This window comes from Pongo pygmaeus, chromosome 16 (genome assembly GCF_028885625.2).
Source record: "Pongo pygmaeus isolate AG05252 chromosome 16, NHGRI_mPonPyg2-v2.0_pri, whole genome shotgun sequence".
Taxonomy (NCBI): domain Eukaryota; kingdom Metazoa; phylum Chordata; class Mammalia; order Primates; family Hominidae; genus Pongo; species Pongo pygmaeus.
The window spans coordinates 96,192,976-96,216,833 of NC_072389.2; the positions used below are offsets into that span (position 1 = coordinate 96,192,976).

Genomic DNA, 23,858 nt, shown 5'->3' on the forward strand with positions numbered 1-23,858 from the left:
GCCAGTCTGTGACCTCGGCCTTAGGCTAATCATTCTTTGGTTCACATGTTCATCGTCTGTAAACATGAAGGTGTTGAAGACAGTCTCAAAGTTCTTTTTCTAGCTCAATGAGTCTAAATTTCAAAAGAGGAAAATGTCAAAGTAACTCAGAGTTTGAAGAGGTAGCTGAGATCAGCAATAATGATAATATCTTAAGAAGTTGTCCAGAGCTTTACATTTGACATACCACTCTTGCGTCTGTGTCACTTAATCGTCACTTTATCTTGTGCAGGAGGCATCAGAGTTGTTTGCCCAACCACACGGGAGTTCCAGGTTACAAAGTCACATCATCCGATTCCAGGTCCAGTGCTTTTTCTTTTTTTACAGAGTCTCACTCTGTTGCCCAGGCTGGAGTGCAGTGGCGCGATCTCGGCTCACTGCAAGCTCCGCCTCCCGGGTTCATGCCATTCTCCTGCCTCAGCCTCCCGAGTAGTTGGGACTACAGGCGCCCACCACCACACCGGGCTAATTTTTTTGTACTTTTAGTAGAGACGGGGTTTCACCGTGTTAGCCAGGATGGTCTCGATCTCCTGACCTCATGATCCGCCTGCCTCGGCCTCCCAAAGTGCTGGGATTACAGGTATGAGCCACTGCTCGTGGCCTTTTTTTTGAGACAGAGTCTCACTGTGTCACCCAGGCTGTAGTACAGTGGAGTGATCTTGGCTCACTGCAACCTCTGCTTCCTGGATTCAAGCGATTCACCTGCCTCATCCTCCCAAGTAGCTAGGATTGCAGGCATGCACCACCACACCTGGCTAATTGTTAGTAGAGACGGGTTTTCACCGTGTTGGCCAGGCTAGCAGTGTTCTTTTTTAACAGTCTTTGAAGGCTTTGGAAATAGGTGCTTTGGGAGGGAGAGCAGTTATGGGGGATTGTGAGATGGCCTTCAGCTCAGTTGAAGGCAGGTCCCTATCTGGATTTATAACTTAGTTTGGTTGAAGTGTCAAGGCTTTTGGGTAAGAGTTGAAGACTTTGTGAGAACTCTCTGAAGGCAGGAACTTTAGCATACATTCATCTTAGTAAGCCAGTGCCTGGCATACTACCTGACACACAGTTAAGTTTTTGTATCAGTAAATCAATGGATAAATTGATCCTTCAAAAAAGAAATCAAAGGCTTTAAATCAAGGTGGCTGAGAATTTTGTCCAGAGAATTTCAAGAATAGTCAGATGCTTCTGGTAAGTACTTTTAGAATGTTAAGATTGAAAGCTGAGAGACTTTATTCCTATAACTCCACTCGTAGATGGAAAAAACTCACCATGTCGTCCTCCTCATGTTTGACTCTGAGATTTGGGTTTTGATTAATAGGTTATAACTGTCTCCCTGTGCAGTACGTTTGAGAAATCAAATACAGCAGGTATAAGGGAAGTTAAAGCCACTAAAGGATTTCATATGCCTTTAAAATTTCCAAACAGGTATAAGTCTTTATCTTTTGAGGATACATATTGAAATATGGAGTGATACGATGTCTAAGATTTCTTTCGGTGAGGCACTGCGGGTAGTGGAGAGGGTAAAGATGAAAGATGATTGGATATAAGTTGGTAATTTTTAAGCTAGAAGATGGATAGATGGGGTTTCATTATACTTGTCTTTATTTCACATATACTATTTGAAATCTTTCATAATAAATGTAAAAAGGAAATTATCAGAGAGCTTCATAGGTTCAACAATGCTTTTGGTAAACCAAACTTCACTTTTTTTTTTTTTTTTGAGTTTGTAATTAGTATGATCATCAAGGGAAAGATGGGACAAAGGAAAAGAGCATGGCAGAAATGGGCATATGGGCTTTGAGGCTGACAGCCGTGGCTCAGCCTCCTGCTAGCCACGTGGCAAGTCACTGAACTTCCGAGTCTGGGTCTCCAGGTCTGTAACAGCAGGAGAGTACAGTCTCATTTGCATGGTTCTGGGGAGGATTAGGGATGAAGTGGGCCAAGTGTCCGAGAACAGCACCTGGCCCATTCTAGGGGCTTAGATCTGGTAGTGTTTTATTATTGTTAGAGACGGAGAGTGATGAAGGGTAAAAATCTGCCCCAGGGCTCTCGTCTATAACCCTTTCTTCTCTATATGAATTATAGTGCCAAGGGTTATGTAACCATGGAGCTAATTTATTATTTTAGAAACAGAACTCTTAAAGACCAGATCAGACCACTTTGAGATTTACAAGAACTGTAACCAGTTTATTGCTTTTTGAAAAATGAAGTAAGGAAGAACTTGCAGAAGAAAGGCATATTAAAATGGTGGGATGCCATTTCATACCTATTGAATTGACCTCCTTCCTTACCCCAATTAATGATAGTATCCTATGTCAGTGAGTTTTTTTTTGATGAAACTTTTCTCATATGTATATTAGTAAACTCTTTGGGAAAGCATTTTGGCAGTATATGTTGAGAGCCACCAAAAGGCCCATATCCAGAGATTTAGTAATCACCCTTGTGTTCTAAGGAAATAATTCAGAAGAACTGTTATGTACCCGTTAAAAATTATTCTGTAATAGCATAGAAAAGGCTTATGATGAGCATGCTAGGTTGTACCTATCTTATCATCACAGCTATACAGTTCTTACCATAAATGTAAATGGAGGCTGGAAAAGAGCATGAAGAAGGGAAAACAGTTAATGTGTTAGGGTTGTGGATAGTAGCTTAGTTTTTCTTTCAGAAATTCTTTTATTGTTGTTAAAGATTATGCCATTGTGTCCAAACATACACACTCAAATACCTTGCAAGAGGACGTTACTATCATGGTATATGGGACATTTGGAACATGGGTAAGCTCTTTCCGAAAACAGAGTAATCAAAACCCAGAAAGCACCGGAAACCTTGAGGGTGTGATCACTTGAGAAGAAATTGAAACCAAGACTTTCATTCTTGAACCGTTCCCCTACAAAATACTATACTTTGATGCTTCTTTAGATCTTTGCTGTTACCTCTCAACGTTCTTAAATCACTTTGTTTCCAGGTTCAATTTCAGAAGCTTCAGCAACTGCGCCTTACACAGTACCATGGAGGATCTTTACCAAATGTGAGCCAGCTGCGGAGCAGTGCGTCAGAGTTTCAGGTACCTCCAGATATGTACTTTCTTGAAGCTGAATGGAGTGTAAAAAATAGACAGAGATTATCACTAAAAAGATGAGATCTTGAAGGATAAGCTGGGCCTAGGTACAGTTCAGTCTTTTGGAAAGTCCATTAATACTCTCTCTCATAGTTTCTACGGCATACGATAGTGTTATTTCACAAATGGCTGAAGGCAGCACTGGCAGGTAGAATTATAACACAAACATATGTAATTTAAAATGTTCTAGTAGCTACATTAAAGAAGAAGAAACACGTGGGATTAATTTTAATATCTATATTTTTCAAAATGCAGCTTTCTCATCTGTAATTTTAATATTACTTAAATAAATATTTGGCTGGGCATGGTGGCTCACACCTGTAATCCTAGCACTTTGGGAGGCCAAGGCTGGTGGATCACCTGAGGTCAGGAGTTTGAGACCAGCCTGGTCAACGTGGTGAAACCCCATCTCTACTAAAAATACAAAAATGAGCTAGCTGTGGTGGCACACAGCTGTAGTCCCAGCTACTTGGGAAGCTGAGGCATGAGAATCGCTTGAACCCAGGAGGCGGAGGGTGCAGTGAGCAGAGATCATACCACTGCACTCCAGCCTGGGTGACAGAGCGAGACTGTCTCAAAAAAAAAATAAAAAAATAAAAAAAAATGTTTAATCCAATATATCCAAAATACGATCATTTTAACATGCAATCAGCATTAAAAAACTGAGAAATTTCACATACCGTTTTGTGTACTAAGTCTTTGAAATCTGTTGTGTATTTTATACTCAAAGCATACTTTAATTTGGACCAGCCGCATTTCACTAGTTTCATGTGGCTAGTGGCTACCACATGGGTCAGTGCAGGTGTAAGACACAGATAAGTAATCTATTGCATTTAGATTACTGCAGTGTCCTAGGGTGCTTTCATCGTTCACATCAGTAGAAAGCCTTGTTCAAAACAATGTGGAACTGGTGTTTCAGACAGTAGTATATGGCACTGTTGTTAAGACCTGAATTAGACCTGCTTAGATATCCTAGTCTGTGAAACATTAGGAGCCTGTCATTCTAATTATGCAATGTAAGATTCAGTGTTAAAGTTGAGATATAAACTTTAAGATGAAGCATTAATTGATTATTTGGATGCCTGACCATTTTAAAAGCACTGTCTTATTTCTTTGTGGTAGAAACTGGGTTCACTTTTTTGATGATGTCAAATAAAGCCAAATGTATTATTTAAGTTGGGGACTTCGATTTGAGAGTGCTGATAGGAACTCCAAATATAATGGTGATTAGAAAAAGTACAACATGAACATATTTGTACCCTATTGCACTGGAATCTTGTCTTCAATATAATGACAATGGACTCTTTACCATATTACTGCCTGTATTAGAGATCTACCTTCATATATCAAACTACCTTATATATTAACCCACTGGGTTATTTAGTATCCAAATAACATAGGTCTCTGCCTTATGCGGGATTTCATATTTGAGGAAATACAGCATTGTGCAAGTTTGCTGTGTCTGAGATCCCAATTTTTTGCTACTTTATTGTCAACTTTAGAGGAATATAGAATTTACTATGATGTTCCCCTCCGGTTGCATTGGGGAATGGGATAAAATGATAATCCTTGGCCTTCCCAGGATTCTTTTTTTTTTTTTTTTTGAGATGGAGTCTCACTCTGTCACCCAGGCAGGAGTGCAGTAGCGCGATCTCAGCTCACTGCAACCTCCATCACCTGGGTTCAAGCATTCTCCTGCCTCAGCCTCCTGAGTAGCTGGGATTACAGGCGTGCACCACCACGCCCAGCTAATTTTTATATTTTTAGTAGAGATGAGGTTTCACCATGTTGGTCAGTTGGTCTTGAACTCCTGACCTCAAGTAATCCACCCACCTTGGCCTCCCAAAGTGCTGGGATTACAGGTGTGAGCCACCGTGCGTAGCCCCCAGGATTCTTTTCATACTGTTTTTGTTTTGTTTTGTTTTGTTTTTCTTTGCAACAGTCACAAACTTACAGAATACTTGGAAGTATAGTACACTGAATTTTTTTTTTTTTTTGAGACCGAGTCTCATTCTGTCGCCTAGGCTGGAGTGCAATAGTGTGATCTCAGCTCACTGCAACTTCCAGCTCCTGAGTTCAAGTGATTCTTCTGCCTCAGCCTCCCAAGTAGCTGGGATCATAGGCGCGCATCACCATGCCTGGCTAATTTTTGTATTTTTAGTAGAGACAGTGTCTCACCATGTTGGCCAGGCTGGTCTTGAACTCCTAACCTCAGGTGATCTGCCCATCTCGTCCTCCCAAAGTGCTGGGATTACAGGCATGAACTACTGTGCCCTGCTGACATAACTTTTTTTTCACTTGGGAATAAGTTCCTGACCTGATGCCCCATCACCCCCTAATATTTCACTGTGTTTTTCCTACAAGCAAAGACGTTGTTCTTTATAACCAAAATACAGCCATCAAGATAAGAAAATTAACAGTGATCCGTTATTACAATCTGATCTTCAGACCGCATTCACCAAATGTCCCCCTGCTGTCCTCTATAGCAAAAGGATTCAGTTCAGAATCACATGCAGTTATTGTCGGCAGTCTCCTTCAGTCTGCAACAGCTTTTCAGCCTTTTATTTTTGACATTAATTCAAGTACTCTTAACTTTTGTGATCCTGTCACATTTGAAGATTACAGGCCAGTTTTTTTGTAGGTATAACCCCTCAGTTGGGGTCTGCCTAATGTATCTTTGTGATTTGATTGAGACTATGCATCTTTGGCAGGAATAACATAGAAGTGATGCTGTTATGGTATCACATTAGGGACATGATTTTGATGTGTCCTGTTAATGATGATGTTCTCTTTTATCAGTTAAGGTGGTGTCCACCAGGCATGGTGGCTCGCGCCTGTAATCGCAGCATTTTGGGAGGCTGAGGCAGGCAGATCGCTTGAGCTCAGGAGTTTGAGACCAGCCTGGGCAACATGGCGAGACACTGTCTCTACTGAAAAAAAAAAAAAAAAAAAAAAGGCCAGATGTGGTGGTGCACGCCTCTGGTCCCAGCTACTTGGGAAGCTGAAGTGGGAGGATTGACTGCTTGAGTCCTGAGAGCAGAGATTTCAGTGAGCTCAGATGGTGCCACAGTACTCCAGCTTGGGTGACAGAGCCAAACCCCGTCTCAAAAAAAAAAAGATGGCATGTCTGTCGGGCTTCCCCATTCTAAAGTTCCTCTTTTCCTCTTTGTAGTGAATAAATATTTTGCGAGGAGATGCTTCATCTTGATCTTCATTAAACTTGCAATCTATATGTTCATTTTTCTCTCTCAGTGTATGGTTTTATGATTTTCTATTTTATTCAGTCTATTATAATCTGTTATTTTATTTATTCATTCTTGAAGCAATGAAAGCACAGATTTATTGAAATAAAAGTATGCTCTACAGGGTAAGAGTGGGCTTGAGCAAGCTAATCTATTATTTTTATTTTGATCTTCACATTCTCCCCAATTAGGCTGGTGGGAGCCCTCTTCCGAACTGAGAAAAATTCTTGAAAAACTGAGGAGAGTCCCAGAGCACAGATTTTTTTTAAGTAAATGTTTTTGAGGTATTATGTAAATACAATATAATTTATACCTTTTTTAGGTATACAGCTCTATGCCATATTATCACCACCACAGTGAAGATGTAGAATAGTTCCATTACCCCAAAAGGTTCCCTTGTGTCTGTTTGTAAGTATTCTCCATCCCCCACCTCCAGCCTCTGGAAACCACCATCTGTAGTTTTGACTCTTCCAATGTCCTATTAGTGGAATCAAATGTCCATAGTCTTTTGAGTTTTTCTCTCACTTAGCATTTGAGATTCATCTGAGTTGTTGCGTGTGTTAGTTTCCTAGGGCTGCTGTAACAAAATACCACAAACTTAGTGCCTTAAAACAACAGAAATTTATTTTCTCATGTTCTGAGTCCAGAAGTTGGAAATCATGGTGTCAGCAGCACCATGAACGCTCTGGGGAAGAATCCCTCCTTGTCTCTTCCTAGCTTCCGTGGGCTGCGGCAGTCCTTAACTTGTGGCTGCATCGCTTACTCTCTGCCTCTGTCATCACACGACTTTCTTCATTGTTTGTCTGTGTCTCTGTGTTTAAATATTCCTCTCCTTTTTCTTATAAAGAACTAGTCATTGGATTTAGGGCCTACCCTAATCCAATATGATCTCACCTTTGCTTGATTATATCTGCAAAGATTCTGTTTTCAAATAAAGTCATATTCACAGGTTCTGGGGGTTAGGACTTGAAGATATCTTTTTTGGTGGCCATAATTTAACCCACTACATTGCATTGATCAGTAGTAGTTCATTTCTTTTTATTGCTGAGTAGAATTCCATTCTATGGATGTAGATAATTTATCCATTCATCAGTTAGTTGATGGGCATTTGGGTTGTTTCCACCTTTTGGCAATTATGAATAAATATTCTATAAACATTCACATACAGTTTTTATGTAAGTACTCAGTAGGGGAATTGCTAGATTATACAGTAAGTGTATATTAACTTTAGCTTTATAAGAAATTGCCAAGCTGTTCTCCAAAGTGGCTCTACTGTTTCACATTCTTACCAGCAGTGCATGGGAGTTCCAGCGACCCTGTATCTGCTCTAGCACTTGGTATTTCAGAGTTTCAAAAAAATGGTGGTTAAAAAACATAACATAAAATTTACAATCTTAACCATTTTTTTAAGTAGTTTATTACTATCTTCTAAAACCATTTTTAAATGTATAGTTCAGTGGTATTACATACATTCATACTGTGCAACCAATCTCCAGAATTTTTTCATCTGACAAAACTGAAATTCTATGCCCATTCAATAAGAATTCTCCATATTCCCTTCCCACCAGCCTCTGGCAACTACTGTTTTTTCTGTCTCTATGACTTGGACTATTCTAAGTGCCTCATGTGAGGGAATTTGTCTTTTTTGTGACTGGCTTGTGCTTAGTATAATGTCTTCAGGGTTCACCCGTGTTATAGTCTGTGACATGATTTCCTTCCTTTTCAAGGCTGAGTAACATTTCATTGTATGTGGATGCCACATTTTGTTCCATTCATCCACTAATGGACACTTGGGTTGCCTCCACCTCTTGGCTATTGTGAATAATGCTGCTATGAACATGGGTGTGCAGATATCTCTTCAAGGCTCTGCTTTCAATTCTTTTGGGTACATACTCAGAAGTAGGATTGCTGGATCATATGACAATTCTGGTTTTAATTTTTTTTTTTTTTTTTGAGACTGAATCTTGCTTTGTCGCCCAGGCTGGAGTGTAGTGGCGTGTTCTCAGCTCACTGCAGCCTCCGCCTCCCAGGTTCAAGCAGTTCTACTGCCTGAGCCTCCTGAGTAGCTAGGATTACAGGCGTGCCCCACCACACCTGGCTAATTTTTGTATTTTTCTTTTTTTTTTTTTTTTGAGAGGGAGTCTCACTCTGTTGCCCAGGCTGGAGTGCAGTGGCGCGATCTCAGCTCACTGCCACCTCCGCCTCCTGGGTTCAAGCAATTCTCCTGCCTCAGCCTCCCAAGTAGCTGGGACTACAGGTGCCTGCCACCACACCCGGGTAATTTTTTTTGTATTTTTAGTAGAGGCGGGGTTTCACTGTGTTAGCCAGGATGGTCTCGATCTCCTGACTTTGTGATCCGCCTGCCTTGGCCTCCCAAAGTGCTGGGATTACAGGCGTGAGTCACCGCGCCTGGCCTTGTCTAGTTTTTAAATTGAGTTGTTAATTTTCTTAATCAGTTGTGAGAGTTGTTTATATATTCTGGATACCAGTTCTTTATCAGATGTGTATTTGGCAAATATTTTCTCCCAGTCCGTGGCTTGTTTTTTCATTTTCTCAATAGTCTCGAAGAGTAAAAGTTTTAAATTTTGAAGTCTAGTTTATCAATTGTGTTATTTTATGATTTGTGCTTTTGTCTTATCTATTAATAAGAGTTCTTCATCTAACTCAAGTTCCCAAAGGTTTTTTTCTATGTGTTTCTCTATTAGTTTTATGACTCTGTCTTTTACACTTAAGTAAATTATGAGTTAATTTTTTTGTGTGGTACAGGGTGTGGGTTTGAGGCTCACTCATTTTGCATAGGGATGTTAAATTGTTCTAGCACCATTTCATGAAGACTTTCTTTTCCCTATTGAATGCCTTGGTACCTTTGTTGAAAATCAATTGACCATATACATGTGGGTCTATTTCTGGACTCTTATCTTCTGTGTCATTGGTTTCTTTGTCTATCATTTTGCTAATACCACACTGTCTTGATTACTGTACCTTTATAGGGAGGCTTGGAATTAGGTAATGAGAGTCGCCTTTGTTCTTTTTTGAAGCTGTTTTGCTTATTTTCGTTCCTTTGCTTATCCATAACATTTTAGAATCAGCTTGTTAATGTCTACAAAAACACCTGCTAGGATTTTATTTTTATTTTTATTATTATTTTTTTTAAGACGGAGTCTCACTCTGTTGCCCAGGCTGGAGTGCAGTGGCACGATCTCTGCTCACTGCAAGCTCCGCCCCCTGGGTTCATGCCATTCTCCTGCCTCAGCCTCCCAAATAGCTGGGACTACAGGTGCCCGCCACCACGCCTGGCTAATTTTTTTGTATTTTTAGTAGAGACGGGGTTTCACAGTGTTAGCCAGGATGGTCTCGATCTCCTGACCTCGTGATCCACCCACCTCTGCCTCCCAAAGTGCTGGGATTACAGGTGTGAGCCACCGCGCCCGGTCAACACCTGCTAGGATTTTAAACAGGATTGCATTGAATCTGTAGATAGTTTGGGGATAATTGACATCTTTATAATACGGAGTCTTCCATGAAGAAGACTTCTATGTACAGAAAAACAGATTTTTATTGAAGTTCAGTTGCTTATAATCATTTGTATACAATTCTCCTTTTATTTTTATTATATTTATGTATTTTTGATTGACAAATTGTATATATTTATGGTATACAATATGATATTTTGATAAATGTATACATTGTGGAATGGCTAAATCAGACAAACATATGCATCCTCTCACATCATTATCATTTCTTTTGTGGTGAGAATCTGCTCTCAGCAATTTGCAATATATGATACATTGTTATTAACTTTAGCAATCATGATGTACTATAGATATCTTGAACTTGTTCTTCCTCTCTACTCCTTTTATGTTTGTAAATCACTTTGGAGTTTACAGAATGCTTTCATATCTGTTATTTTACTTCATCCTGTTACTACAAGATTGGTTGGTAAGTGTAGTAGTATTTTAATATAGTAAAGACCAATTTTCTATCCTAATGGAGGACCTCAAAGTGCATTCTTTTTTTCTAACCCAATGAGCCCTTATGCAAAGAACATAGACGTATCAGATGAGTAAACAAAAGCCAACTTTTCAGGCTGCCTTCTGATAATCTTTAGCAAGGGGCAGATCATCAGTAAAGGGGTGGCTAGGGTTACAGCCCTCATGTCTCTAGGCAGGGCCTGGCACACATACACTGAGGGCAGAGAGGAGGAAGGGGGCATTATCTTCTTCTCTGAGAGCGAGGGCTAGGGCTGTCTCTTCTGCTTAGTGGAGGGATAGCATGTTCCAGCCTGTGTAACAGCTAGGGCACATGTTGACTGAATGGCTTGTCAGGCAGCTGTGGAGAGAGGGACAAAGGGCTTCTCTCTGTATAAGGCTTTGTAGGTATAGTTGTAGCTTTTCATATCCCTTTTTTTTTGCGACAAGGTCTCAAGGTCGGCCAGCTGGAGCGCAGTGATGTGATCTTGGCTCACTGCAACCTCCACCTCCTGGGCTCAAGGGATCCTCCTGTCTCAGCTCCCCAGGGTAGCTGGGAGTACAGGCGTAAGCCACCACACCCGGCCAGTTTTTGTATTTTTGTAGAGATAGAGTTTCACTGTGTTGCCCAGGCTGGTCTCCAACTCCTGAGCTCAAGCGATCCACCCGCCGTGGCCTCCCAAAGTGCTAGGATTACAGGTGTGAGCCACCACTCCCAGCCTCGTATCCTTTATATAACCTACCCTAGTCCTTTCAAATCATATCACTAAAAACTAATTGTACTTTTTCCATCTCTGATTAACTACATTTTAACAAAATTGCATCATGTTGTTTGTAACTGAGGGCTTTTAAGTTCTAATTTAGGGAACAATCTGATGGTCAAGGGAAGAAGCCCTTATAGCAAGGCAGTCTGCAAAGGCCTGGAAGGCCAGGTCCAGCAAGGTGGTTTTCCTGAGGCCCACTACCAATATGAGTAGTATAATGAGGCCCAGAGTTCGCATAGCAAGTGAGTAAGGGAACCAGGACTTAAAAATCATGTCTTTGACTTCCAGTTCCATTTCCATGGTTTTCCTTTACTGCATTTCCTTTCAAGTTTTCATAAGGTTCTTTAAAGAAAAAAAAAGATTGGCAAAAAGATACATCAGTTAAAAGAAAACCTAAGTAGCAGTATTAATCTCAAAATACCACTACTAACCACAGCTGACATTTATTGAGTGTGTGCTATGTGCCAGACACTGTGTTAAGTTCTCTATGTAGATGGTAATTGTCATAGCATTATATGACTTTTATATGATAAAACAACATAGCAACAAATTGCAAAAAGGAAAAACTCCAATAAATGAGGAGAATTCGACAATAGCACAATTGTAGATTTTTAATTCACTATGACTGAGCCAATATTCAAAATAAAGATAATAGTTATACCATTAACAAATCAGAATTCCTGTATACCAAAATTTATTTCCTAGAGTTTATTCTCTAAAAAGGTAAGATTCCTTTCTAGATGTTTCTAGACTCATTTTAAAAGCAATACTTCTTTTTCTGATTATAAATGTAACACTTGCTTATTACAGAAAACTGGTTACATCTTTGTTCACCATTTGGCCTTTTCTTTCAATAGTTTTGCGGTGACTATAAATATTTTTTAACAAAATCAGCCTCATATGTATGTATAGTTTTGTATTTTCCTTCTTTCTGTTCATGACCATTTTCCTGTATGTGTTCAATGGTTTTCAGAAACAGTATTTCTAGTGACTACATGCCATTCTGTCACATGGATATGCCACAGTTTAACTGCTCCCTTATTGTTTGGGTTGTTTTCACTCTTTGTTCATGGTGTGTGTGTGTGTGTGTGTGTGTGTATATATGTATGTGTGTGTGTGTAGTGTAAATTGATCACATACTAGGCCAAATAAATTCTCAGTAAATTTAAAAAGGAGAAATAGAATCTGAACATAATTAATAAAATTGCAATTAATAATTAAATTTAAATTTAAAAATCCAGCTAGCTATTTGAAAAAAATTTTAAAGCCTTTTTAATAACTATTAGATATACTATCAGGCAGGCTGGGTACCATGGCTCACGCCTGTAATCCTAGCACTTTGGGAGGCTGAGGTGGGCAGATTGCTTGAGCCCAGGAGTTGGAGAAAGATAATGAAGAGCTAGAAAAATGCCTTCACTTTGAAAATCTGAGGAATGCCTTGGATCCCTCCTGAGGAAAATATGTAAATATGTATACATGCTCTTGTTCACTTATTTTATTCTTTTTCTTTTCTTTTTTTGAGACAGGTCTTGCTCTGTCACCCAGGCTGGAGTGCAGAAGCGTGATCTCAGCTCACTGCAACTTCCGCCTCCCAGGTTCAAGCGATTCTGCTGCCTCAGCCTCCTGAGTAGCTGAGACTACAGGCGCCTGCCACCATGCCCGGCTCATTTTTTGTATTTTTTGTAGAGACAGGGTTTCACCATGTTGGTCACACCAGTCTTGAACTCCTGACCTCAGGTGATTCGCCCGCCCTGGCCTCCCAAAGTGCTGGGATTACAGGCGTGAGCCACCACACCTGGCCCCGTTCGCTTCTTTTAAAAGTTTTATTAGTGAAAATTTCAAACAGATTACACTCATTTTTGCTTAAATTTTGATCCTGTATCAGGAACTCTTGGCCTAGGATGACTTACATTTGTAAGTTTGTATTAAATATTTAAAAATCGGCTGGGTGCGGTGGCTCACGCCTGTAATCCCAGCACTTTGGGAGGCCGAGGTGGGCAGATCGCCTGAGGTTGGGAGTTCGAGACCAACCTGACCAACATGGATAAACCCCGTCTCTACTAAAAATACAAAATTAGCCGGACATGGTGGCACATGCCTGTAATCCCAGCTACTTGGGAGGCTGAGGCAGGAGAATTGCTTGAACCCAGGAGATGGAGGTTGTGGTGTGCTGAGATCACACCATTGCACTCCAGCCTGGGCAACAAGAGTGAAACTCCGTCTCAAAAAAAAAAAAAAAAAAATCATTTCCCTTATTTTCCTTTAGCTGTTTTTTTTTTTTTTTTTTTGAGTCTTTAAAATGTATCTGATGGAAAATTGTAGAAAATGTTTTAGTAACTTAGTACAAGGTTAAACAGGCAGATGGCACTGTCATGGGGTTATTTGAAATATCTTTGCTGTTGCTGTTGTCCCCTTTAATCCTCAAGCAGCCTTTTAGCAACCTTTGAAATCTCATTTGTCCTCATGCAGATAATCCAGTTCTGTGTGTATATTTGCATGTCAGATCTCGAGACCTGCTTTTTTTTTTTATTATTTCAAGGTAATATAAAGTAGCATATAGGTACCACCATGCATAATCCAGAACCCCTTTGCTTTCCATGGAAGCCAAACTCTCAGGGCTCCTGCCCCCCTCACTGGGGATGCAAGCCTGGGAAAGGGGAGCAGAAATGGTTTGTAGGGAAGGATGAGCTCTGCCTGTCCTGTTGCCCAGGGAGCATTCCTCATAATGCTAAGGAGCTCAATTCCAAGCAGGTGAGAAGCTTACGGAATGAAACAAGAGAGGCTGATTCTCATTAAATATTTTCAGGTTGTGTAGGGCAGAACAATGAGATGAACAAAGTACCGATCTGTCCTCTACTTCCTTTTTCTGAAAGGAAGAGGTGAGGTTTCTTCATGCCATCTGGACAGTGTTGGGGTTACATAGTTAGACTCCCCCCAACTGAGTCTCCTTAGGTAAATCACAGAATTCTCTGAATCTCATCTATAAGCGATGATAATGACGGTTACTTGATAGAGTTGTTCATAAGGATCTAATAAATGCAGAATAAATGCATATCTCTGGAAACTAAAGTACTAAGCAAAAGTCAGTAGTATAGTAATACAAATAGTGCTTAGGAACAATTGTGAAGTAGGAAGTTTGTCTTTATCACTTCCTACCTCTTTTTTTCTGTGCTCTTCTTACTGTGTCCCCCTCACCTCTGCTGTCCAATATGTTAGTCACTAGTCATTTGTGGCTATTTCCATTTAAATTAATTAAGATTAAATACAATTAAAAATTCAGTTCCTTGGTTGCATAAGCCACATTCCAAGTGCTCAGGAGCCACATGTGGCTGGTGGCCACCGAACTGGACAGCACTGCCCCCTATTTTGAGAAGTGGGAGAGTTCTTGGAGGAGGTAGGCATTCTAATGCTGCGTTCTAGGTCCCAGTTTCAGCACCGGATTAAGTCCTCACCTTCCCTTAAGAGCCCAGGGCTTTAAGGTGATCTTCCATTCCCTGCTTGTCTTTATCAGCCAATCAGATTTCTATGCCTTGGTTGAAGTGTTTATTTGAGTGGTAAGCAAAGCACCCTGATTAAGTTCATATCAAAAACTTTGAACCTCCACTTAACTGCTCTGAATACATGCATTTCTAAAAGGGATGCCCACAAAATCAGATCTCTGTTTGGTAGAATTTCTCACTGTAAAATGTGGCAGTTCCTTCAAAAGGCTGTGTGGTAGGCACGCCCTTACATTACACACACACACAGATTAAGTAGTCTTCTAAAGGAACAGACTGACCCTGCATTTCAAAAGATGATGCTCACAAAATCAGATCTCCGTTTGGTAGAATTTCTTGCTGTAAAATATGGCGGTTCCTCTGAAAGGCTGTGTGGTAAGGCGCGCCCTTACATTACATTACATTACATCTCTCTCACACACACACACACACACACACACACACACACACACACACACACGTCTTCTAAAGGAGCAGACTGACCGTGTGAAGGTGTCGGGTGTCGTGTTCTCCTGCTCCCTCCCTACTCCAAGAGTGGTGTAAACTACTTTTCTTTTTCACTCTTCATTAATTGATTAATAAATAATTGATTTGGCAAATGTTTCCCGAGCGCCTGCTGTGGCAGCAGGTCTGTATTAGGCACAGGACACATAGAAACAAAGAAATTGGCCCTTCCACAGAAGTCAGCAGCCCAGTTAGTCCTCGTTTAACACCATCAACTCTGTGTCCAGCACTGTGGCCTGAGCAGCCTACATCTGGCCACTGCCCCTTGGTGAAGAAGGCTGCTCTGCCTTAAGCCACAAATGACCTTGGAATCTCAGAGACTATTCCAAAATGGTTCTGTCTTGAGTCACAGATCAGAGAGTCTCCACAGAGATCTCAAAGTAGCTTCTTGTGTCATCTAATGGTCTTCAGAAATTCTGTCTCTGTTTCTGTGGTCGGCTCCCAGCTGCTCATTGTTCCTGGTCACCCTCATCTAGTTCTTTTGTCTCCTGGAGTATGGGCAGTGACTTGTGGAAACTCTGCTTCCTTTCGTACTCCCTAGGATGGGCTGTGGTGTGATAAAGATGACTCGGGCAGCAGGCAAACCTGGGTTTGAGTCCTGGTTCTGCCACTCTTTTATTCTATGATTTGGGCATTTCCTCAACTATCTCGGTCTAGTTTTTTGTATGTGAAGTGGGGATTATAATAGTAATTATCCATAGGATAAACTGAGCTAAGGGGAGGCGTGAGGCCTTGACCAAGGGGTTTTGGAGCTGGAGTGTGTTAAGGGAACTGGGGTGTAAAGAAAACTGATTCCTTCCCAAGCATCTAACTAAATTCTGATCATGCGTAGTCATTCTTCATAGTTTGTGGCATAGTTATTTGCTCAGAACTTAAAAGTGAGAGGGAATTTTGTTCCCAAGGTTATAATGTTATATTTTTTTCCCTTAGCTAGCCCTACTCTTGGTACAGCATGCTCTCTGCCAGCCCTGAGACAGTCTGTTTTTATCCAAATACTATTAGATATAATGAGGCAGGGCAGTGACCTTGGGCTTCTGCATGAGATTTAGAAGACCACATTTATAAATTATTTTAGCATGAATTATTTCCGGGAAAGATTTTCACTGATTACTAATATCATCTATTTTATGTTGTTTCTTATTTTCTTTTTCAGAGATTGACATTTTTCTGACCTTGTCTGAATTCTTTTTAAGAGTTCGTACCTCCTAAACTACATGCACTTTGCAACTCTGATTTTTGTACTGTGTCTGTGTGTGATGTGCTCACTGGTTTGCCTTTGATTTTGACTTCCAGCAGCATGTCCTTCTATTCTGCCTAAGGAAATAGAAGCACAGAGAGTTAGGGGGTTACTTAATAGTTTTGGAATGTGCATCTGTCCCGAAATAGGAGCTGTGACCAAGAATATGGTTGTCGTATTTTTAATCCATATTCGAATCATTTTTCCCTTCCTTTTTATCTAGCCATACATGTTGAATAGAAGACTTATAGAGAGAGAAAAGTAGACAACTCATGAATCTCTAATCATCTGGGATAAAGCCTTTGTTTGAAATTATAGAAGGGGCGGGGAAACATTGGTCCCATACACTGAATTAGGAACATCTGTACCCATGAGAACTTGAGCAGGAGAACTGGAATATTGCCATTTTCATTTTGCCCCCCACGTGTTCTCAATTGTTCATGCAGTGGAGGGGCAGCGATAGCATGGATACTTGAGATCTTTCAAATACCCCTCCAGGTAATGTTTTAAAAGACTGAATCGGATTCCATTAATCGAAAATTTTCATGCCAGTAAAGTTGGAAGAGATGGGAATGTTTCCTGAGAAGTCTATCCATGGGATAAAACCAATGATCTACTTGAAAAGAAATACCACAAGTACTAAAGTGATAACATATACTTTGCCTTAAAATATTATGGCAAAAGCTTTAGGGCAGTACAGAGGTTGCATAGTGTGATGGGCAAAAGGGTCACACTCTGAATCCAAATGTGGCCTCTGCCACTTACTAGCTGTGTGACCTTGGGCAAACCACTTAGCATCTCTTTGCCTCATTTTTCTCATCTGTGAAATGGGCATAGTTACAATGCCAATATCAGAGTTTTGTGGAGAAGAATAAACGAGTTGTTATATATAACACCCTTAGAACAGCGTTTGGCACGAGGCAAGCACATTAGAGGTGTTTCTTCTTTTTTTTTTTTTTTTTGAGACAGAGTCTCGCTCTGTCACCCAGGCTGGAGTGCAGAGGCGCGATCTTGGCTCACTGCAACCTCCGTCTCCCGGGCTCAAGCAGTTCTCCGCCTCAGCCTTCCGAGCAGCTGGGATCACAGGCGTGTGCCACCAAGCTCAGCTAATTTTTGTATTTTTAGTAGAGACGGGGTTTCACCATGTTGGCCAGGCTGGTCTTGAACTCCTGACCTCAGGTAATCCTCCCGCCTCGGCCTCCCAAAGTGCTGGGATTACAGGCATGAGCCACCATGACCAGCCAAGGTATTTCCTCTTATTATAATCGTTCCTACTGCTCCTGCTTCCACTACTGTAATTCCCTCTGCCATCGCTGACACCTCTACTGCCACAACTACAGCATAGGCTTGGGCATCAGCCTGGGTTTGAGCTGTAGCACTGCTGCTTACCTATTTAAGTCCAAGTCCCATTTCTATATTTGTAAAGTAGGAGTGTTAATAGTACCTACTTCACAGGACCTGGTGAGGATGAAATCAGATAATATGTGTGAAGCGCCTGGTGCAGTAAATGCTTGTGGCTTTGTTGTTAGTGCAGCGGCTCTCAACCAGGGATCCTCCCACACTAGAGTGTCCTACTCCACTGTGAGTTGGGTTACAAGTTATGTTTCTTACTAAAAGTACCAACGGTTGGGAATTATTTTTTAAAATAATTAGAGTTAAATCAAGGGTATCCCCACCCTGACGATATTGCTGTTCACTTCTATTTTGAGAAGTGGGAGAGTGCCTGGAGGAGACAGCCCTGCCCTTCTAGGATTGGCCATACTCTGGCTATATCTACAGCTGTTGGGATATGGGGGTGGGGGATGCACATGTGAAAGGTGAGTGCTTTGTGTGGGGGCAGAAAACAAATTTGAGAGTTGCTGGCCTTGGGGTGCTGTCATTTCTGCTGCAGAAGGTACCACTCGTGCTCTTCCATGTGGCAGCCCCCCTTTTTAGTTGATTGCCCAGACCAAAGAATCATTATCCCCCAAAGCCCAACTGTTCTTATCTTGCCTAAACATATATAGATGCCAGGAAACACTTGTTCTGACTATTAAAATCACTTTTTATTATATTAAGCAGCTACTGTAACTTACCCTGAATTTATTCATTAATAAGTATTTATCGAGTGCCTTTATGAGTAAGATATTATCGGGTTTATGAAGAAAATTCAGACACTATCAGTTTAAGAAGCTGATAATCAAGTATGATAGACTAGGAGGATATACAATAACTATAACACAAAGACGTTAACTCTAGTGTTCTTTTTCTTTTTCTTTTATTTTTTATTTTCAAGATGGAGTCTCGCTCTGTCACCCAGGCTGGAGTGCAGTGGCATGATCTTGGCTAACCGCAACCTCCGCCTCCCAGGTTCAAGTGATTCTCCTGCCTCAGCCTCCTGAGTAGCTGGGATTATAGCCATACACCACCACGCCCAGTTAATTTTTGTGTTTTTAGTAGAGACAGGGTGTCACCATGTTGGCAGGCTGGTCCCAAACTCCTGACCTCAAGTGTTCTGCCCACCTCAGCCTCCCAAAGTGCTGGAATTTCAGGTGTGAGCCACCACGCCTGGCCTCTTTTTCTTTTTTATCTTCCGTTTTTAAACCTTTACATTCAGGAAAATACATCGCATTTGTTTATAGCTTGCTCCTTAATTCTTTGTTTCTCATTATAAAAGTAATATGTGCTCATTGTGTAAAATTTGGAAAATATGTAAACATTAAAAAGGAACAGAAAAAATGAGCCATATTTCATCAACTAGAGATTACCATTTTAATGTTAAGTTTATTTTTCATGTATCTTTATACAGATGATATCACTCTTCATATTTATATTATTTGTTCTTTTTCAACCATTCTGTAATAATTATTTCCCTATGTCATTAAAATACTTTATAAGTATAATTTTAATAGCTAAATAATATTTATCATATGTGACTTATAATTTACAAGCATTTCCCAAATGAACATTTTAGTTGATTCTGATTTTTTTTATGAATAATATGGTGATAAACACTTTTATGTCTGAGTCATCCATATTTCTGATCATAGATTTCATCAAGTAGAATTCTGAAACCAAAGGGTAGAAATATCACCATGGTTGTTAATAGATGTGGTTTCATTACTTTTTGGCAATGATATTTACCTTAGCAAAACTTCTGACACTGATGGATTTGGATATTTATTACCTTAAGGACAGGAGATCCTTAGCTTTTTCAGATCTGACGTTCCAAATGTGTGTTGACTATTCAAGAATGACTCCAAAGTTCATGACATAAAGTAGTTTGCATATTTACTGAAGCACAAAATTTAATCACACGGGCCTAGAGGCTGGTGAGCGACCAAGGCTGCCTGGCAAATGTTTCATTGGGGCTTCGTGGATCTCTGTGTAATACCTCTTATATATTGACTTAAAAACTTAATTTGTTTGAAAATGGGCAACTTTTGTGAAAATCAAAAGGGCCATTAATTTATGGTATACAATTATGCACAGAAAATCTACAGCCGTCAGAGAAATATGACTCAAGAAAATACCGAGAGTTGATATAGATACTTTCATATTAAAATAGAAGGTTTACAACGGTCTACTACTTTTCAATGACTACTTTCTAATTGCTTAATAGTATGTATTGACTTGTCATTCCTAGAAAATAAATCTAATTTCATTTTTAGTGCCAACCATTGGAATTATTCTCTTTATAATAAATCACCACATGGTTATATATATATATATATCTTTATAATAAAATGTGAAAAATAAATACATTAATCAAATTATCAGACCGAGCTTCTACAGATGTTTGCCCCTTACTTGCTTTAATTTTAAAAGTTCTCTTTGGCAGGAATGTCTTATACTCTAGCTAGGGAAGAAAATGTGTAGAAAACAATTTTAATCAGTGTCTGGGAGTCTGAGAACAAACTTAGCAAATTTAGCTTAGAACAATCGCAGATTTAGCTTAGCATCTTTCCTTAACCTTGTGCTTCCAAGTAGGACCGCCTACCCTGCCAGCACCCCCTCACAGTCTAGGAGCAGCTTCTTTCTCCTCCACGTTTTGAGCTGTTCCCCTTGGGGTTGCTTTCTCTCCCTTTGCTGACAGGGAGGTGGTGGTAGCTGCATTTGTCTCCCATCTGGTCCCCAGAACGTTTCTTGCTTTTGTTTTACAGTCTTGTGACAAACTAGCACGCCCCATTCCTATCTCAGGGCCTGGCTTCCCCAGCCCCCAACCAAGGTCTCAGACACTACAAATGGTGCCCCTCTTTGAGGGGCTTGTACATCTGCATATCTGGACCTTTCACATAGTGATCTGTAAGGCATAGAATCAGCCTGTAATATGCTGAGATCACCCTGGTAATATGGTGGAGTGCAGACAGAGTCGGGTCTGTCTGGTTTCTGGCCTCTCTAGCCTTTTCCCCTGGGTCTCCTGGGGCCACTTGAACCTGACTAGCCAGCCTCTCACCCGTCTCTAGGACCCAGCCTGAACTGAGGCAGAGGGACTGAGGCTGCCTCATACTCTGTAATTTGGCCTCAAGTCACCATTGCTGGCCTTGTGCCTCAGCTCTGATAACTGGACTCTTGTCTGGCTCCTGCGTGCCAGAATCCCATGGTAACCTGCCTCGTTTCCCTGTGCCTTGTTTTTATCAGCCTGTCTCCCAGGGATTGAAATCCTGCCCTGAAACACAGTGACCAATGCACTTTCCTGATGTCAACCACCCCACTCGCCTTTCTGATTGGATTCCAGAGGACCTTAAATTTCTGGTTGTTCTGCAGTGCCTGTAGTCAGGAAACCTGTTCTGGACACTTTTCTCTGTAAATGGCAACTTAGTTCTTTCAGTTACTTGGGCCAAAACCTTGGAGTCACCCATAACTCCTTGCATTGTCTCACGCCCCACAGCTAAGCCTTCAGCAAATTCTTGGTTCTGTTTTAAAAATGTATCTAGAATCTGACTACCCTGGTCGGACCCGTTATCATTTTGTCCCTGGATTCTTGCAAGAGCCTCCTGACCGGGCTTCTGGCAGAGGAGTCCTGTCTTCTTTCAGTATATTCTCAACACTGCCACCTGACTGATCCTTTTAAAATATGAGCCAGATAATCTCACTCCCCACAGTCCTCCAGTGGCTTCCCATTTCTCTCAGGGTAAAGGCAAAGTGCAAAGTGCAGGCAGTCCCTGTAGGGCCCGCATCATCTCTGCTCTTAGCTGCTTACCACACATCTCTCCAGCACCCTCCTCACTCACTCCATGCCAGCCACACTGGCCTTTTTCTCTGTTCCTTGAAGCTTCCTTAGGATTTCTCTGCCAGGAATGCTTTTTTTCCAGATATGTGAATGGCTTACTTCCTCACTTCCCTCGGCTCCTCACTCAAATATCACCTGTCAGGGAGGCCTTGCCTCTCTAAAATCTAAATTCCCTCTGCTGTCTTTCCTGCTTGATTTTCCTCCTCAGCACTTATCACGATCCAGTATACTATGTATATATACATATACACATTTTTTTTTTTTTTTTGAGACTGAGTCTTGCTCTGTCGCCCAGGCTGGCGTGCAGTGGCGTGATCTCGGCTCACTGCAACCTCCACCTCCCGGGTTCAAGCCAGTCTCCTGCCTCAGCCTCCTGAGTAGCTGGGACTACAGACGTGCGCTACCACGCCTGGTTAATTTTTGTATTTTTAGTAGAGACAGGATTTCACCATGTTGGCCAGGATGGTCTCGGTCTCCTGGCCTCAAGTGATACGCCCACCTTGGCCTCCCAAAGTGCTGGGATTGCAGATGTGAGCCACCGTGCCTGTCCTACTATGTATTTTTATTTATTTATCTCTTTTATATTCTGTCTCCTCCAAGCCCCCTGAGGGCAAGGGTGCTTTGGTTCACTGCTGTATTTCCAAAGTCTAGAGCAGTACCTGGCCAGGGTATGAGTTCCATAAATATTTCTTGAATGAATGAATCAGATAGTTGAGTATTAGCACTATTCTGAGAATTTTGTATGTATTATCTCATTGAATTCTTACAGTAACCTTATGTGATGGTACTTTTATGACTCCCATTTTACAGGTGAGAAAACTGAGTTTTAAGAGGTTAAGCGACTTGCCCAAAAGGACCTGAGCCACCACACAAGTATTCGACTAGAGCAGCAAGTTAGAGTAAACACAGACTTTATTATTATCCAGATTTATGTTCAAGTTGCAGCTCTGTCAATTACTGGTTGAATTAAAACCTCTCTAAACTTTAATATCTTTACTTATAAAATAATTATTCTACCTCCCAGGTTATTGGAAGAATTAGATGAGATCATGGGTGCATTATTTTCATGTATATTTTCCTGATTGCTGGAAAAGTTGAAATTTTTTCATTTTGTTGTTGTTTGTTTGTTTGTTTTTTGAGGCAAGGTCTCACTCTGTCACTCAGGCTGGTGTGCAATAGTGTGATCTTGGCTCACTGCAACGTCTGCTTCCCGGGCTCAAGTGATCCTCCCACCTCAGCCCCCCAAGTAGCTGGCACCACCGGTGCATGCCACCACACTCGGTTAATTTTTGTTACCCGGTTCGTTTTTGTGTTTTTGGTAGAGATGGGGTTTTGCCTTGATGGCCAGGTTGGTCTCGAACTCCTGGGCGCAAGTGATCCACGCACCTTGGCCTCCCAAAGTGTTGGGATTACAGGTGTAAGCCACCACATCTGGCCTTTTTCGTGTATTTACCGGCCATTCTGGTTTCCTCTTCTGTGAATTTCCTGTTCATAACCTTTTCTCAGTTTCTTTTCTTATCAAATTGTAGGAGTTCTTCGAATGTTAGAGATACATGTTGTCTTATATGTTATAAATAGCTTTCCTCATACCATCATTTGTTGTTTGATGATGTTTTTTGGAACCTTCTTTTATTCATCTAGTTAGCGCTCCAGGTTTGGTGGTTGATCAATACTTGAGAGTAGGGATTTATTCATTCAGCTAGTATTTGTTGAGGGCTGGAACTTTGTGGGATGTCCATTCAGTCAGGACAGCTCTAAATCCTGACTTCCAGTTTACGTCACTGATGATGGCTCTCATCCTTGGTTCTACCAGATTCTTGAAAGAGAATGTGTTTTCTCAGAGCCAAGTAGACCCAAACATTTCCCAGACTTTGGCCACATAATCAGAAATTTCAAAAGAGTTCTGGAATTTGTGGGCTTAGCTCCAAGTTACCAGGCATCCGTTGTCTTCCCTGTGGGCAGAGTTTGCTTTTAGCTTACTCCACCCTCCTCAGCTACGCAGCATGATCGGGGCAGATGATGAATACTTCAGATATCCCCTGTGGGGTCAACTCCAGAGGCAGCCTCAGAAACTAGACACATAATTCATATGGTCAAAACCTGGCAGGCTCTTCTGAAATCGTGTGACTTCCTATCAGGCCACCAGCTCTGCAGATCCTCAAAGGTCTGGCTGTCAGAACAATAGGGAATGAGTGTGGCGCCCAGATGCTGCCTGCTGGAGCTGCAGGTCCTGTTTGAATCTGAGCAATAAAAGTCCTGGATTGAATTACCAGGGCTCCTGATTGCACC

The 23,858-nt window shown here is 41.2% G+C and overlaps 1 protein-coding gene across 4 annotated transcripts in view; it reads left to right on the forward strand.

The window, feature by feature from the left end:
- The window catches only part of CRTC3 (CREB regulated transcription coactivator 3), a 115,483-nt gene that overhangs the window by 7,076 nt on the left and 84,549 nt on the right, over window positions 1-23,858 (forward strand). For all 4 annotated transcript variants that reach the window (XM_054451351.2, XM_063652944.1, XM_054451352.2 and 1 more), the window contains exon 2: window positions 2,993-3,091. In XM_054451351.2, the coding sequence (XP_054307326.1) occupies window positions 2,993-3,091 (99 nt within the window). The remainder of the gene's footprint in view (window positions 1-2,992; window positions 3,092-23,858) is intronic.